The 13,768-nt window shown below is 45.5% G+C and overlaps 1 protein-coding gene across 1 annotated transcript in view; it reads right to left on the reverse strand.

The window, feature by feature from the left end:
- Positions 1–13,253, reverse strand: part of PIK3AP1 (phosphoinositide-3-kinase adaptor protein 1) — a 59,247-nt gene extending 45,994 nt beyond the window's left edge. The window contains exons 1-6 of the mRNA XM_068548994.1: positions 13,189–13,253; positions 10,629–10,773; positions 8,373–8,515; positions 8,112–8,244; positions 5,659–5,855; positions 2,810–2,999 (exon numbers count right to left, since the gene is read on the reverse strand). Coding sequence (XP_068405095.1) covers positions 2,810–2,999; positions 5,659–5,855; positions 8,112–8,244; positions 8,373–8,515; positions 10,629–10,773; positions 13,189–13,221 — 841 coding nt within the window. The 5' untranslated portion in view covers positions 13,222–13,253. The remainder of the gene's footprint in view (positions 1–2,809; positions 3,000–5,658; positions 5,856–8,111; positions 8,245–8,372; positions 8,516–10,628; positions 10,774–13,188) is intronic.
- Between the last annotated feature and the right edge of the window lie 515 nt (positions 13,254–13,768).

A 13,768-nucleotide genomic window follows, 5' to 3' on the forward strand; every position in this document is an offset into this window, starting at 1 on the left:
GCTCCATAGCGCTCCACCGCCTTGGGAAGTGCCGAAGAGGCGCAGCGCTCCCGCTGCGAGAGGCCCAGCAGACAGGAGTAGTGGGATGGCTGCTGTTAGCATTCCCTACCGCTTTGCACTGCTGTGGTGGGGGGTTTCCTGTGTTGGAGCACCCAGAGGGATAACAGGTGTTAAGGCTCTCTGTCAACACTAAACCCACTGCCAGTAAAGTGCGGGATCCTTCAACTGTTCAACTGCCCCACCGTAGGGACACGGGGCAGAACTGATGATGCATGGTCTCTGGCCTCCCAGAGGGGTCCTAGTTTTTCTCCAAATGTTCTTTTGTGAATGAGTCTCTGTTCCAGACTGAAAAGGACTGTGTCTTCCCTCCACCCCGTTGTCTCACCAAAAACCAGGAGTGGGAGCGGCAAGTGGCAGAAACACAGATGCTCCAGAATGCTTGTTGGGTACATGGAGAGATGGATGGATGTGCAAGGGTAGGGGGCGCCAGAGGCTGTTTTGTGAGCTAACATCTGGGCCGCAAAAAGAGGAAGCATGGCCGGAGCCGCTAGATGGTTTTTCTAAAAGAAACCACGACTAAAATTTGTGGTGTTAGATGGAAACTTCTGGCACAGAATAAGGAATATGGTCCTAAAGACAGCGAGACCTGGGTTCAAACCTGGACTCTATCACTTATTAGCTGTGAGACTTTGGCGGAGTTGCTTAACCTCTCTGTGCCTCAGTTTCCTCATTTGTAAAGCGCGGGTTAATAAAAGCACCCCTGTATGGCTGCTTTGAGGATTCAGTGAGGTAGAGGGTGTGGAAGGCGAGGATGACGCCTTCTCTCCTCACCTTCCTGCTGGGTCACGGCTCATTCGGGAAGAGCTTCCACAAGTACTTCAAGTCCTTCCAGTTAGGTGCTGGGAGAGAGCTTCTACCGCTCTTTCCCTCTTTCTTCTCCTCCCCCAGAGGAGCAGCCAATCTGACTAGCAAGCACCTAACAACCACTGGACCACATCTTCCAGGTGTTAGGGTTGCAGTGTCAAAGGCTCTGCTGGTGTCAGGGTTCACCTCTGGCCCCCTTACCCGCCCACATTTCCTGCTCCAAAGCACCCTCTTAATGCCTGCTTTTCCGTTCATGGATGGGAAAATCAGGCCCAACTCCTTGTGGGCCCAGGTCCCCGTGGTCTTCTCCTCAGGCTGAAAATTGGCAATACTCAATCTAGCCCATTCCAGAAATTCCTCTATCAATAAAGCTGATGGATGCGTTGATAGGTATTTGTCTTGTCTTTCTTGAATCTATTAATTAGACCAGAGGGAAGGAGGGAGAAGTTGTAGGCACTGTTTCAGAGCTCTTAGCATCTCGTAGCAAATGGTGGTAACATATAAAGAAGGCCCTTCGAGGGCCGGTTGTGTGGTCCTCCTGCTTCAACCCTGATATGTGCATCGAAAGCCAATGTTTATTTAGACAAGTTCTCAAGGGGAGTGGCACTGACCTCTAGAGGGTGTTTGGAAAATCTATGAGGGTATTTTGGGCTGTCACCATGATGCAGGGACACTACTGGCATTTAGCAGAAGGGAGAAAGATGCTAGACAAACTTCAGTGTGGGGGACAGCCTTGTTTTGTGTCCCTCATGACTTTTAAATATTTCACTAGATACACATATGGGTTAAAAAAATAACTGCTTATGATACATATTTATACATATGTGTATGTTTGTACGTATCTGTTTATATATATATGTATATGTGTATATTTTTAAATTTAATATCAGCAGGTATAAGGAAAAATATGGGCAAAAATCCCCACCAAACTATTACAAGTGCTATATTGGTTGGTTGAGTGGAGTCATGAACTTTTAATAACTCAGTTATACATTTCTTTTTTGTTTCCAATTTTTGGAAGAATGTATTATTTTCGCTATTAAAAAGAATTAAGATTAAAAAAATTGGGCAAAATTTGTTAAGCAATTTACAAAAAAATCATATCCTGGAGATATGATATTTTGGAAATAAGTTTATTATATATTAATCCAGTAAAATCAGGTTATCGAGAAAACCCTGCTTATAATTTTCTGAGCCTCGAAGCTAAACTACTTCATTTATAAAATACAACTTGTATTTTTGCATGGTTTTGATATACACCAAATTTTCCAGTAATTCAATTACTATGAAAATGGAGAAGAGAATGTGAGGAATCATTCACCATTTAGGAAAATCCAGGCATTGATGCCAGCACTGCTGGTGGTATCCAAGTCACTGATACAATAAACATGTCGGTCAGCACTTGAGGCTGTGACATTGGCAGTGATTCTGAATGTAGGTGACTGCAACTGACTAATGCACTATGTCCTTGTATGGAGGCACATCTGAGCATTTCCTCTCCTATGAGTTCTCTTCTATATTTCAATTGGGACATATATTTGATTTCTAAAAATTTCATATGTAGGTAGGTTATATTATATGTATCTCATGTCAGGGTAGTAGCAGGGGCATTACAAAACGTTTGCTATAAAAAGGGCCCGTTGGAACTGACGGGGTCAAAAGCCACTGATTTCGCTTCTGGATCACAAGGCAACGCCTTCATCGACTCTGACTTCCAGGCCCTTGCTTAAACTTTCCAGTCACAAAGCAGTCATAGCAGAGGAAGTTTGGAGAATGATTCTGCTTGTCACAGCACATGATGACCTGTCTAACTTTGTGTAAAATGGGATCTTCATCACTCCGGAGTGGGGCAGGGGTAAGCAAGGGAATTTCCCCACACACAGAAGAAGGAAGAAATGCATTTCTCAGCAGAAAGATGGAAGCAGAACTGCGCCGTGCTACTTACAGAGGTCCTCGGTAGCAGCTGGGACAAAGGCCACCATGGACTCATACAGGTCCTCGTCACAGCCGGGGTTGAGGGAGCACTTCATGAGCAGGTCTGTGGAAAGGTGGGCCATGGACTCATACACAGAGTCAGCCTCCTCCCCTTGCATCAGTTCCTCTTTAATGTGACTCTTCAGCATGTCCACAGTTTCCTGAAAGAGAAGGTGGGACCCCACAGGCGCACTGACACAGCCGGGCTCTCTGGGTAGAGTCAGGCCCTCGAGTGGGCTTGTGACAGCAAAGTAAAGCCTCACACGCATCAGGGTTGCAACTATGTGTGCATGTCTGTATTTCCCACCACACTGAAAGCCCCTTGAGGCCAGGCTCGTAGTCCTTTTCTTTGTTTTATGTTCTTTGTTTTAATCTTTGTATCTTCCTCCAACACTAAGAACAGAGGAGACACCTGTTAAATGTCCAGTGCCCAGAGGATACAAATTTAAAACCTTCTCGTGGGTACCTATTACGTGTCAGGGACGGTGCTATGGATGTGCCTATACATTATCTCATGGCATCCTTTCCACCACTGCTTGAGAGTGTCTCCTCTTCCCTGGTCAAAAGATGAGAAAACCAAAGCTCAGAAAAATCTAGTGCCTTATTCATGGGTCTGCAATCCTGGCTTCTGACCTTTCTACTATACCCTAGTGGTTCCTCAAATGGCAACAAATGGCACACGAAGGTATAACCCTTGCTGATTAGCCAAATGGAAATTCAAATGGGCTAAACAGGGCTGCAGCCAAGGTGCTCTTGCGCTTGTGTGTAGTCAGAAGTCCCTTGGGGACTTGGTCCACTAGTTCCTTCCTGTTCCTTCCACCTGTTCCTCCCACTAGGCTGCTTCAAAGTGCCTGACAGCACACTGCTCCAAAGTGCCCGCCTCAGTTTTACATCCTGTGCCCAAGAGGAGAGATGGTCTTGGGTGAAATGCCCTGAAGTCAGAGAGGCTCCCTTTGTCATTCTGCCTCCAGGTGGTTGTGAAGCCAGAGAGGTGGCTTCTCTGAAACCCCTGCACAACTTTTCCTCGTAAGAAACTTTGGTGTTTCACAATCCTTATTTCAGCATCAACCCACAAAAATCCTCATTTTCATCATCACTACCCCGAGAGAGCTAATCTGCTATCTGACACTCTGTGTTGGGTTCCTGATGAGCCCCAAGGAGTGGACCAGGTGACAGCTGTGGAGTGTTGGAGACTCAAGGTCTGGCATTTGGTTCTGATATGGTGGAAAGAGGAAATGGGACGGTTCTTAGAGGTCATGAACAACACGGAGGAGCAACCTTTTGGGGGCAATGCTGGAGATGCATCGGTTGAAGTGGTTGCAGTTAGAAAACAAAGATGATGTGACAAATGTGAACCAGATTAACTTCAGTGCAAACTGGAAGTGCATCTTTCCACGTCCCTGTGACAGAAAGTAGGGTAATGCTCCCCAGCTTTAGCATCAGCTACGTTCCAATCCTACCTCCACCCTGACTAGTGTGGGACCCTTGGCACAATGACTCGGCCTTTCTAGGCCCTTTTCCTCCTTTGTTGAAGAGAGAGAACAATACTGTCAACCTCAAAGGACTGGGGTGAGGATTAAAGGAGACAATGCATTTGCCAATCAACTAAATTCAATAGACAGTAGTGATTAATATGAATACAGTATGTTCTTAATAAAAACTATTGGCAGGGAAATGAAACACTGCATTTTATACATTTGTGACTCCAAAGTAAAGTGAAGTAAATACTCCTGGACTGTAAGTACCTTTTAGCCTCATTTATGTCAATAATGCCCCAAACAGGCACTCATGCTATTCTGTTTATTCAATACATTTAATCACCCCCCAGATTTTGGGAGGCCTCCTCTGTATGTCTCAGTGAGTCGTTGCCTTGTAGATTGTCAAGCACAGAGCAGAAAGCTAAGTTTCTGGGGAGGTGTCAGGCTCACTCCTGTCTGGAGGTAGCGTTTATTGTTCCTTTTGAGGTCACAGCCCCATGTGAGAGGATAAGCTATTCCCACGTCACTGCTGTGAATTGTGAAAATGGAGGAAAACCAGAAAAGGGTCGAGACAGGAAGGGCAGCTGCCTCCAAAGCAATGGAAGCAATATTGGGGCATGGAACAAGGCCTAGGCATGGGATGAGCTTACACTTAAAGAAAGACTCAGAAATCAGTGATCAAGGAGGATCTGTGGGTCCCAAACCAGGGGAGCAGATAAGCCTTAAGACGGGCAGGGGCTCAGAAAGAGAGAGAGGCTGTCAGCAGAAGGTGGGGCCTCACGGTTGGCCTCCCTGAAGCCTCAGGTGCAGAGCTTTACTGTGGTCTCTGCTAAGGAAGGAACCAAGCCTAACAGTTCACCTGGGCCTGACGGTGGGCGAGGGAGCTGGGAGCATCCTGCCAAGTACCTTGGAGGTGGGTGGGGAGGCGACTGAGAAAGAGGGCTCAGCATCTACCTTCAGCAGATTCACTCTATCAATGCTCTGTAAATTCTTCGAGGGTGGATCTCAGTGCTTTACACATATTATTTCTTCCTATTCTCAAAACAACCCTAAGGGTAGAATTATTATAAACTTTCTCCCGCATATCACGAAACTGAGGGAGACAGAGGACAGATACATGACTTGCCCAAAGGCACGTGGCTGACAAGTATTGGTGAGGAATTTGGATCCAGGTCCATGTGACTCCAGAACTCATCTCTTAAGCCCACGCATACTGGCCCTGCCAGAAGAGGCACGTGAGGACCTGCTAGAGATGAAATCCACCCAGGTCTTCAGTGAAAAGGCAGCCCTGGGACCACATGGTGCATTTCCAATCCTAGAGCCTCTCCTGCCTTGACCTTACCACATACTCGTCGATGAACTGCCGCAGGTCCCGGAAGCCGTGCTTCTCGGCAATGGTGTTGGGGTAGTGGCCGTGCTTGTTGGCCACACTGTAGGCCTGTAGGGCTCCTGGGCAGGTGAGCAACAAGGCAGTGAGATTCTTCAGTCCATACTTGGCAGCAAAGTGCAACAACGTGGGCAGCTCTTCATCCCTCTGATCTGAAAAATTGTCAAGGAACACTTAATGGTCAGACAAAAAGGAAGGCATGGGGTGGTGGGGGGACTTCCCTGGAGGTCCAGTGGTTAAGACTCTGCACTTCCACTGCAGGGGTCGCAGGTTCGATCCCTGGTCAGGGAACTAAGATCCCACTTGCCGCACGGCATGGCCAAAAGATTTAAAAAAAAAAAAAAAAAGGAAGGTATGGGAGGCATGGGGCACCTTGCTCATGGAGATGAAGCTAGAAGCCTAGTATGGCATCCAGCAGGTGCTCAATCATTACTTCTTGGTTGATTGACCTAACATCTAACAGCTTCCTCTGTGGCACCACTGAAGATGACAGAAGAAATATGTCAATTAATTAGCAAATCTAATCATTAATATCCTACCTTCTTTCTTTAAAAGGATTGGGGAATCCTGAGAAATAATACTAGTTCAAAATGTGCTGATGTTCTAAGGGCTTAAACAGCAGCCACAAAGTACAACAGGGATCATGTTTTGACCTTCTCTTAAAATTTCAGAGCACTTTAAAACAATTGCTTTATGCTGATTAAAAGAAAGAAATCCTGGGACTTCCCTGGCGGTCCAGTGGTTAGAACTCAGCGTTTTCACTGCCGTGGGCACGGGTTTTATCCCTGGTCTGGGAACTAAGATCCCACAAGCCATGTGGCGCAGCCAAAAAAAAATAAAAAAAATCCATCTTCTTAGCTCTTACACCCAATTTCTTAAAGTATGCCAAGTAATCCTGGGGCGGTTACTTAGCTTTTCTGTGGCCCTTAGTTTTGAACTAGAAAATATTTCCAGACTATCTCAAAGGGACCTGGAAGGATTAACAAGATTGTTTTCGATGAGCTCTTTGTTTAGGACAGGTTTTGAATGATGGTATTAATGCGTGGGAACCCCAGGATGCCCATTAACCCTCTGATTTGTGGGAAACAAAGTACTCCTGAGAGTCATTGGATCCCCATGACACCCTCCACCTACTAATATCTGGATACAGCAAGTTAAACTCAACCAAGGAAATAGATGTGTTTGTGTTGTGGAGTTGGGGGACAAACCTTTTTTTTAAATTTTCATAAAAGTTGATTTCTAAACCCAAGAGTGATAGATAGATGTATATATACATAAATTTTTTATGTGCATATATATATATATATATATATATACACACACACACACACACATATGTATTTTTTTTAATAAGACAAACCCAGCTTCCTATTCACCAGGATATGATCCTTGGAACGAAGGTCTGAAAATGTCCCCAGGATCCCCCATGATTGTCAAACTATGAAATACTCCCTCCTGAGCCTCAAGTTCAAGAATAGAGAATATTAACACCTGTTGGAAGTGACGTAAGAACATTCCACAGTAGGAAAATGGAGAGAGGCAACAAGAGAATGCACCCAGGAGAAGGACATGAAGGTAATATAACCTCATCCTTATGGTTCTCGGACACTGTGGAAGGATGGAACGCAGGCACTGGGTAACCAGGGGCTTGGGTCCCATTTGTGTAGTGCAGCTGAGATGTGAAGGAAGAGTGGTGTCTACAAAAGAACCATACCAGGCATCCTGTCCAGCGCGCCAGGCACCATCCCCATGCAAGTGTTACTCCCAGCTCCCGGCATGTCATATATGCCCATGAGACTGCTCCTCCCTCATCAAACAAATACTTGTTTTGAGCCTACAGTGAGCCACCAGGCACTGTCCCTGTCGTCATCCAGCTGACAGACTAGCAAAAAAGACAGACACAGCTGAAGAGTACAAGAACCCAACATGCTAGGGGAGCTGCAGCACGTAGATGGAACCTACCTGAGGAAGTGCTGCAGGAGGAGGGGAGGAAGAAACTGTGTTCCCATGGGTCGAGGTGGCAAGAGGCAGGGCGGGATTTTCATTAGGTAAAAGAAGTTCATACCTTCCACAGAGCAGAGCACAGAAGCCAAGGGAGAGAGTAGAGAGAGGTGAGAGCAGAAATGCTGCAGGAGCCCCTTAGGAAGGCCTTGTATAAAGGTTGAGGAGTTTGGACTTTATCTAGAAGACAAGTGGGAAACACAAAGGGTTTTTAGTAAGGGGATGACATATTCAGATTTACAATTTGGAGGAATCCCGGGCTAGCCAGAGAAGAATGACTGCTTCTCAGAGGATGAGCTGTAGAGCAGGAGCCAGCAGAAAACACGAGCACGGGCTGACTGCACACTGAAACCGACAAACTGGAATCAACCCACTGCTGGTTTCCTGAGGTTTGACTGTTGACTTACTTGTCATCATATCTTCCTCTTCCAGCTGGTTGATTCCAAAGAGGTGCAGCCCACTTGCAGGGATGTTGTTCTTTAGGGACTCTGTTAGCAGTTTATCAAGGGTCTCTGTGTTGTAGGGCACAATTTTAAAGGCCTAAATACAAAAGTGAAGATGGTCAGATTTTAAATCCAGCTATCTCCCATCCAGCAGATTGGAGACTGGTGAACCATGAGCAGAAACTACAGGTTCAGAAAACTCCAGTGTCCTTTCACCATCCTTACCTGACACATGAACTCCACGGGATTTGCAGCATTGGACAATAAATTCCCAATTTCCTCCATGTCAGTATAATAGCTGATAATGGTTTCGCACACCACTAAATCCCCAGAATATATCTTCAGAGAAACATTCCCAGATGAAAGGTCTGAACAGAAGAAAAGATACTATAAAACTGCTCTTTTTTTTGTAGTACAAGAGTACAGGGAAAAGCGTTCATGGATTACTTAAATGGTGAAGAAATTAATTGGGGACTGGAAGAAACACCTTGGAGGTGAGCTGCAGGATTGGGAAGTGAGGGAAACAGGAGAAGTAGCGGTGGGCACACTAACACACGGGAGGGCTCTGAGTCAGAGGAATTATCCTCACTGGGTCTGCAATTTAACTTTCGGAAGATTTTCACCTGTTTTGCTCATTACTGTAGGCCCAGTGTCACAACAGACAGGAAGAAGAGTTGTATTTAAAGCACTTTATACAAAGGCCAGTGGTCGCCAGAGGTGGGACCTGGCGGTGGGACTCCGAGCTTCCGCCCCATTGGGCAAGTAGAATTAATTCACTTGCTCTGCTGCTGTCATTACTATGTGCTCTCCTTGGGTGCTCTCTCTCTTCTACACCACAGGAAGGGGTTTTGAGGGGGAAAGAAAAAATTAAAAATACACCAACCACAAAGATTCGATTCACAAAAGAGGAAATGCGACAAGTAGAGAACATGGAAAAAATATTTAACCTCACTAGAAATCAAAGGAATGCAAATTAAAACAATGGACTACTTTTTAGAAACACATCAAATTAGCAAAAATATTCAAAGTGATAATGCCTAGCATTGGTGACAGTATAGCAAATAAACGAGAAAAGTAATATTTCATAAAGCAATTAAGCACTATCTTCCAGGACCCTTAAAAATGCCCATTGTTTCAGGGATTCCATCTCAAGGACATAATCCTAAACACAAAAGAAAAAAACCCTGCCTGCATAAAGACACTCAATATATCATCATTTAAAACAATAAGACAATAAAACCAGACATAGAGAATGGACTTGAGGGCACGGGGCAGGGGAAGGGTAAGCTGGGACGAAGTGAGAGAGTGGCACTGACATATATACACTACCAAATGTAAAACAGATAGCTAGTGGGAAGCAGCCGCATAGCACAGGGAGATCAGCTCAGTGCTTTGTGACCACCTAGAGGGGTGGGATAGGGAGGGTGGGTGGGAGACGTAAGAGGGAGGGGATATGGGGATATATGTATACATATAGCTGATTCACTTTGCTATACAGCAGAAACTAACACACCATTGTAAAGCAATTATACTCCAATAAAGATGTTAAAAAAAAAACTAACTAAATAAATAAATAAGACAATAAGAAATCAGAAATCACAAAAATATGCAACAATGAGGAAATGAAAAATTAAAAGATGATACTTCTATTCAACTGAGTATTATACAGCTTTAAACATTATGGTTTTAAGATATAGATCCAACACAAGGGACTGGTTTTATAAATTATGGTACATCTATACAATGGATTACCTTGCAACCATTAAGCATCATTTTGTAAAAGACCATTTATTAACATGGGAAAATATTCATAGTGTATTTCCAGGTAACAAAAGTTGGCTACAAGACATAAAGCTATGTACACAGATGTGGGAAAATACAGAAACCAGTGATTTCCTTGGCAGGGTGGGCATATGGGTAATTTTCTATCTACTTTCTTTTATGGTTACTGTATTCTCCAAGTTTGCTGTATTGAGCACACATTACTTTTGTAATAGAAAAAATATGTTATAAAATGGAAAGTTACAAACTCCCTATAATAGTACAGGGGTAAAGGGATGAAGAGAGAATAAATTAAGATCACATAAAGAAAAACAGAATATAAGGTAATAGATACTATTAGAACAACTATGTTTATAAAAATTATGAAAAAAGGCAAAAAAGACTGAGTGGTAGGGTGTCAGATGACTTTTTTCCCTACTTTTCCTATTTTTCTCTAATTTCAAAAAATGTTAATATATGAACTTTATAAACATTTTTATATTTTATATATTTTAGTATATCCATCTCCCCCCGCCCCAATCACATGTGCATGTTTATATAACTTCCTTTTCCTTTAAATAGAACATGGCAACCAAATCCAAATCTTGGCTGTCACTTTTCTCAGTGGCTGATGAAGACAGCTGTCGGCAAGTAAAAGAAAGTAAGAGCGGGTCTCGTCACATGGTGCCTAATTTCTGGAGGTAAATGGGGGCTACTTACTGGGAGCTTTCATGGAAACGGTGTACTCATTCTCCAGCTTGGCTTCCACCCTTATCGAGGGAGAATCCTCAGGAGAAAATTCGGCTTCTGTTGTCACCCTCTCATCCAGCTTACATCTCACAATGACGTAGACAGTGGTTTCTGCCTGGAACAGGAAACCAGTAATTGTCCCTTCTCCCTCCTGTTAGGGTGCTGAGCCAGAGGGCCTCCCCAGCTTCTGCAGCCGCAGCTCTACCTAGTGAGGCTGTTCCAGAGCAGGGTGGGGTCTGCAGTCCGGTGGCGGGCAGTGACTGCTTGCCATGGGTCCCAACAAGACAAGTTACAAAAACCAAGAGTGAACATTTATAAACCTAAATAGCAATTTGATAGAGTAATTTTATGTCTGTCAAACCTAATAATAATTTTAAAACCTGGGGCTTGTATTTAATTTTTATAGCATTTCCTTTTTGTTGTATATTATAAAAGTATTGGCCCATGGCAGAATTGGAAATTTAAAACAACAAAAATTTTTTAAAGTTCTTCACCAGAGATAGTTTGAGAAGCACTATTCTAGATCAGCCTTGCTACTCAAAGCGAGGCCAAGGGACCAGCAGCATTGGCGTCCCTGAAAGCTTGTTAGAAATGCAGAATCTCAAGCCTGCCTGGACCGACCACACCAGAGTCTGCATTTTACCAAGACCCCTGGGTGACTCATGCACCTTACAGAGTGAGAGGTACTGATTTAGAGAAGCTCTCTTGGGTTCTGCAATTTATGCTGTTCTTAGATGGACAAAAATAACTTACTGGAGGATTAATTTTCCCAAGGCACTGAGCAACCTAAGTAGCTACTTTACATTGCTTTGAGACCTCCTGCCAAACCTGCTAAATGGAATTATCTGTTTTACTGGGCTGGCTACGCAGTTAAGCTCTTAAGACGTTGAACTGGAAAGAACAGGCCCTCCAAAAAGCAGGGGAAAAGGAGAAATTTCTGGCCATAGCTAATCCCCAAATGTTCATTGTAAGATTCTGCTCTCAAGCCCTTATAGTAGGCCATCGTGACAAGGGCCACGATTCCAGAACAGGTGGGAGGGGGATGTGGTCCCGGCTCACGGAGACTGCTTAGGTGAATGTGCGTGTGTTTGTGGTTGACCTGACTCCCACTGCAGGTCCGGCCCTCTCCCGCCTGCCCCTTCTCCCAGGGAGCATGGGGAGCCAGAGAAGACGAGTGTGTCTCTCCTGTTGACAGTCATGACGCAACCCCAGCCCAGCCGCCCCAGGAGCCAGGGACCTGGAGCAGGCAACAGTGAGAATCCTGGGTCAGCGGCAACCAGCACAGAAGAAGGAGCCAAAGCCTGGAAAACCAGGCGGCATGGGAGGGGCATCATCCTTTAGTTCTAAACCCCCTCCCCACAGGCACCCACCAGCGTGGTCTCAGGATGAAAGGGGCGTGGGGCAGGCAGGAAGGAGTACGAGAGGACTAGAAACTGAAATGCCCACTACAAAGGCCTGGACAGTAAGGAAAAGGAGTGAAGTGGGTACAAAGAAAGGGGAGTGATGAGAACCAGTGACCTGGGGATGCACAGCCCCATCTAAAGGGTCACTTGGCCCAGCTGCTCATCTCAGGCCTGGTATTATCAGATTCTGATTCAAAGGAGGCTAGAAACAGGTTTTCATGCCTAACTCTTTAAAACACTGTGCAGCTGGAACCAAACATGTCTATGAGTTCAATCCAGCCCGAGGCAGCAGTTCGCAGCCCTCATGGAGGGAGTCCTTGCCCAATGCTTCGTGGCCTCAGGCTGCGCAGAAAACCACTCACAAGTGCAGGGAAGCTAGGACTTCCCATTTCCATGGCCATCATGCCCTCTTGCCTACAGAAGCCCACAGTGGCAAACTTAGCACAGGGCTCCTACCCACAAAAAAGTGTTTCACTGCTCTGAACCAATATCACACATTTCTCATCAGGAAAAGAAAGATAATGAAAAACTATCAATACTATGGTAGGATTCAAATGACAGTGGCCCATCAGTTGGCCACCACATTCAGGTCACCTCTTAACACAGGTCCTACCCCTGAAAACGTTAGTCACATGCTCAGGCATTAATTTTCTCCCTTTTGCAAGCAATGCTGGGCAGCAAGTTTCAGCCATCGAGCTTCAAGGCACTCATTTGGGCTGTAAAGGGGGCCAGTTGATGGAGAAACAAGCTCTCAAAATGCCCAGCGCTAGGCTGGAAGGAACAGACCCAGGCCTCTAACTCCAGGGTTGGCATTTAAGTGTTTTGTAATGTTCATGTCTGCTGGTCTTCAACACGTTCTAAGTTTTTGATCATGAACTTAATGTCTTAGATTGATGACACATACATTCCTGGGCTCGTCTCCCTTTGACTTAAAGGAGTGAGGTGTGCCCAGGGCCCAGGCACTGGGGGTCTCAGGGTAGCTAGTGCACAGGGAAACCCCACGGGAAGGCTGGGATTACAGTAAGGTGCAACAGGAGAACCCCGCTCCCTTTACTACAACAAACTTCCACTGAAAAGCCCCAAAGCCCATGCTCCAACATCCACCCACCAGCCCCAGCAGTTCCTACCCCACAGCGAATGCGGTCCGGCTGCACCACCATCAGGTTCCCAGGTGAAGTCTTCGGTGGCAGGCTCTGCTGCTCCGAGTAGGGAAGGATCTTCTCGTCCTCGGTCTCGGTGTCAGTGACTGAGTCGCAGCCAGAATCTATGGCACAGAGAACACGGCTGAATGGAAAGAGAAGGAAGCAGTGCTGGGCATGTTCCACCCCCATTAAAACCCCAAAAGTTACCAAATAGGAAATGGCTCCGACCGTCAAACAAATACAGGCTGAAGGTAGTGACTCAGGAAATCATGAAAGAGGACCTCATGGGGAAAAGTCAGCCACCATGGAGGCCATGAGGGTAGGGTGAAAGCAAGAGGACGATGGTGTGGAGAAAAGCCAAAAAATCTGAGGCAGGCTGCTGTCTGAGGCTGACAGGTCTAGTCGCAAACAACAGACTTCTGGAAGCTTTACCTCTGGACTTCTTGCAGGGCTGGCTTCAGTGATTGTGAGGAAAGAGGCCCCTTCTCCTCAGGGGGGATCAAGAACGGACTGTCCACTTAAAGGTCATCTTTTGAACATCAAGTAAAACCTGCGCTTTCCAGGA

This window comes from Eschrichtius robustus, chromosome 7, assembly GCF_028021215.1.
Source record: "Eschrichtius robustus isolate mEscRob2 chromosome 7, mEscRob2.pri, whole genome shotgun sequence".
Classification (NCBI taxonomy): Eukaryota; Metazoa; Chordata; class Mammalia; order Artiodactyla; family Eschrichtiidae; genus Eschrichtius; species Eschrichtius robustus.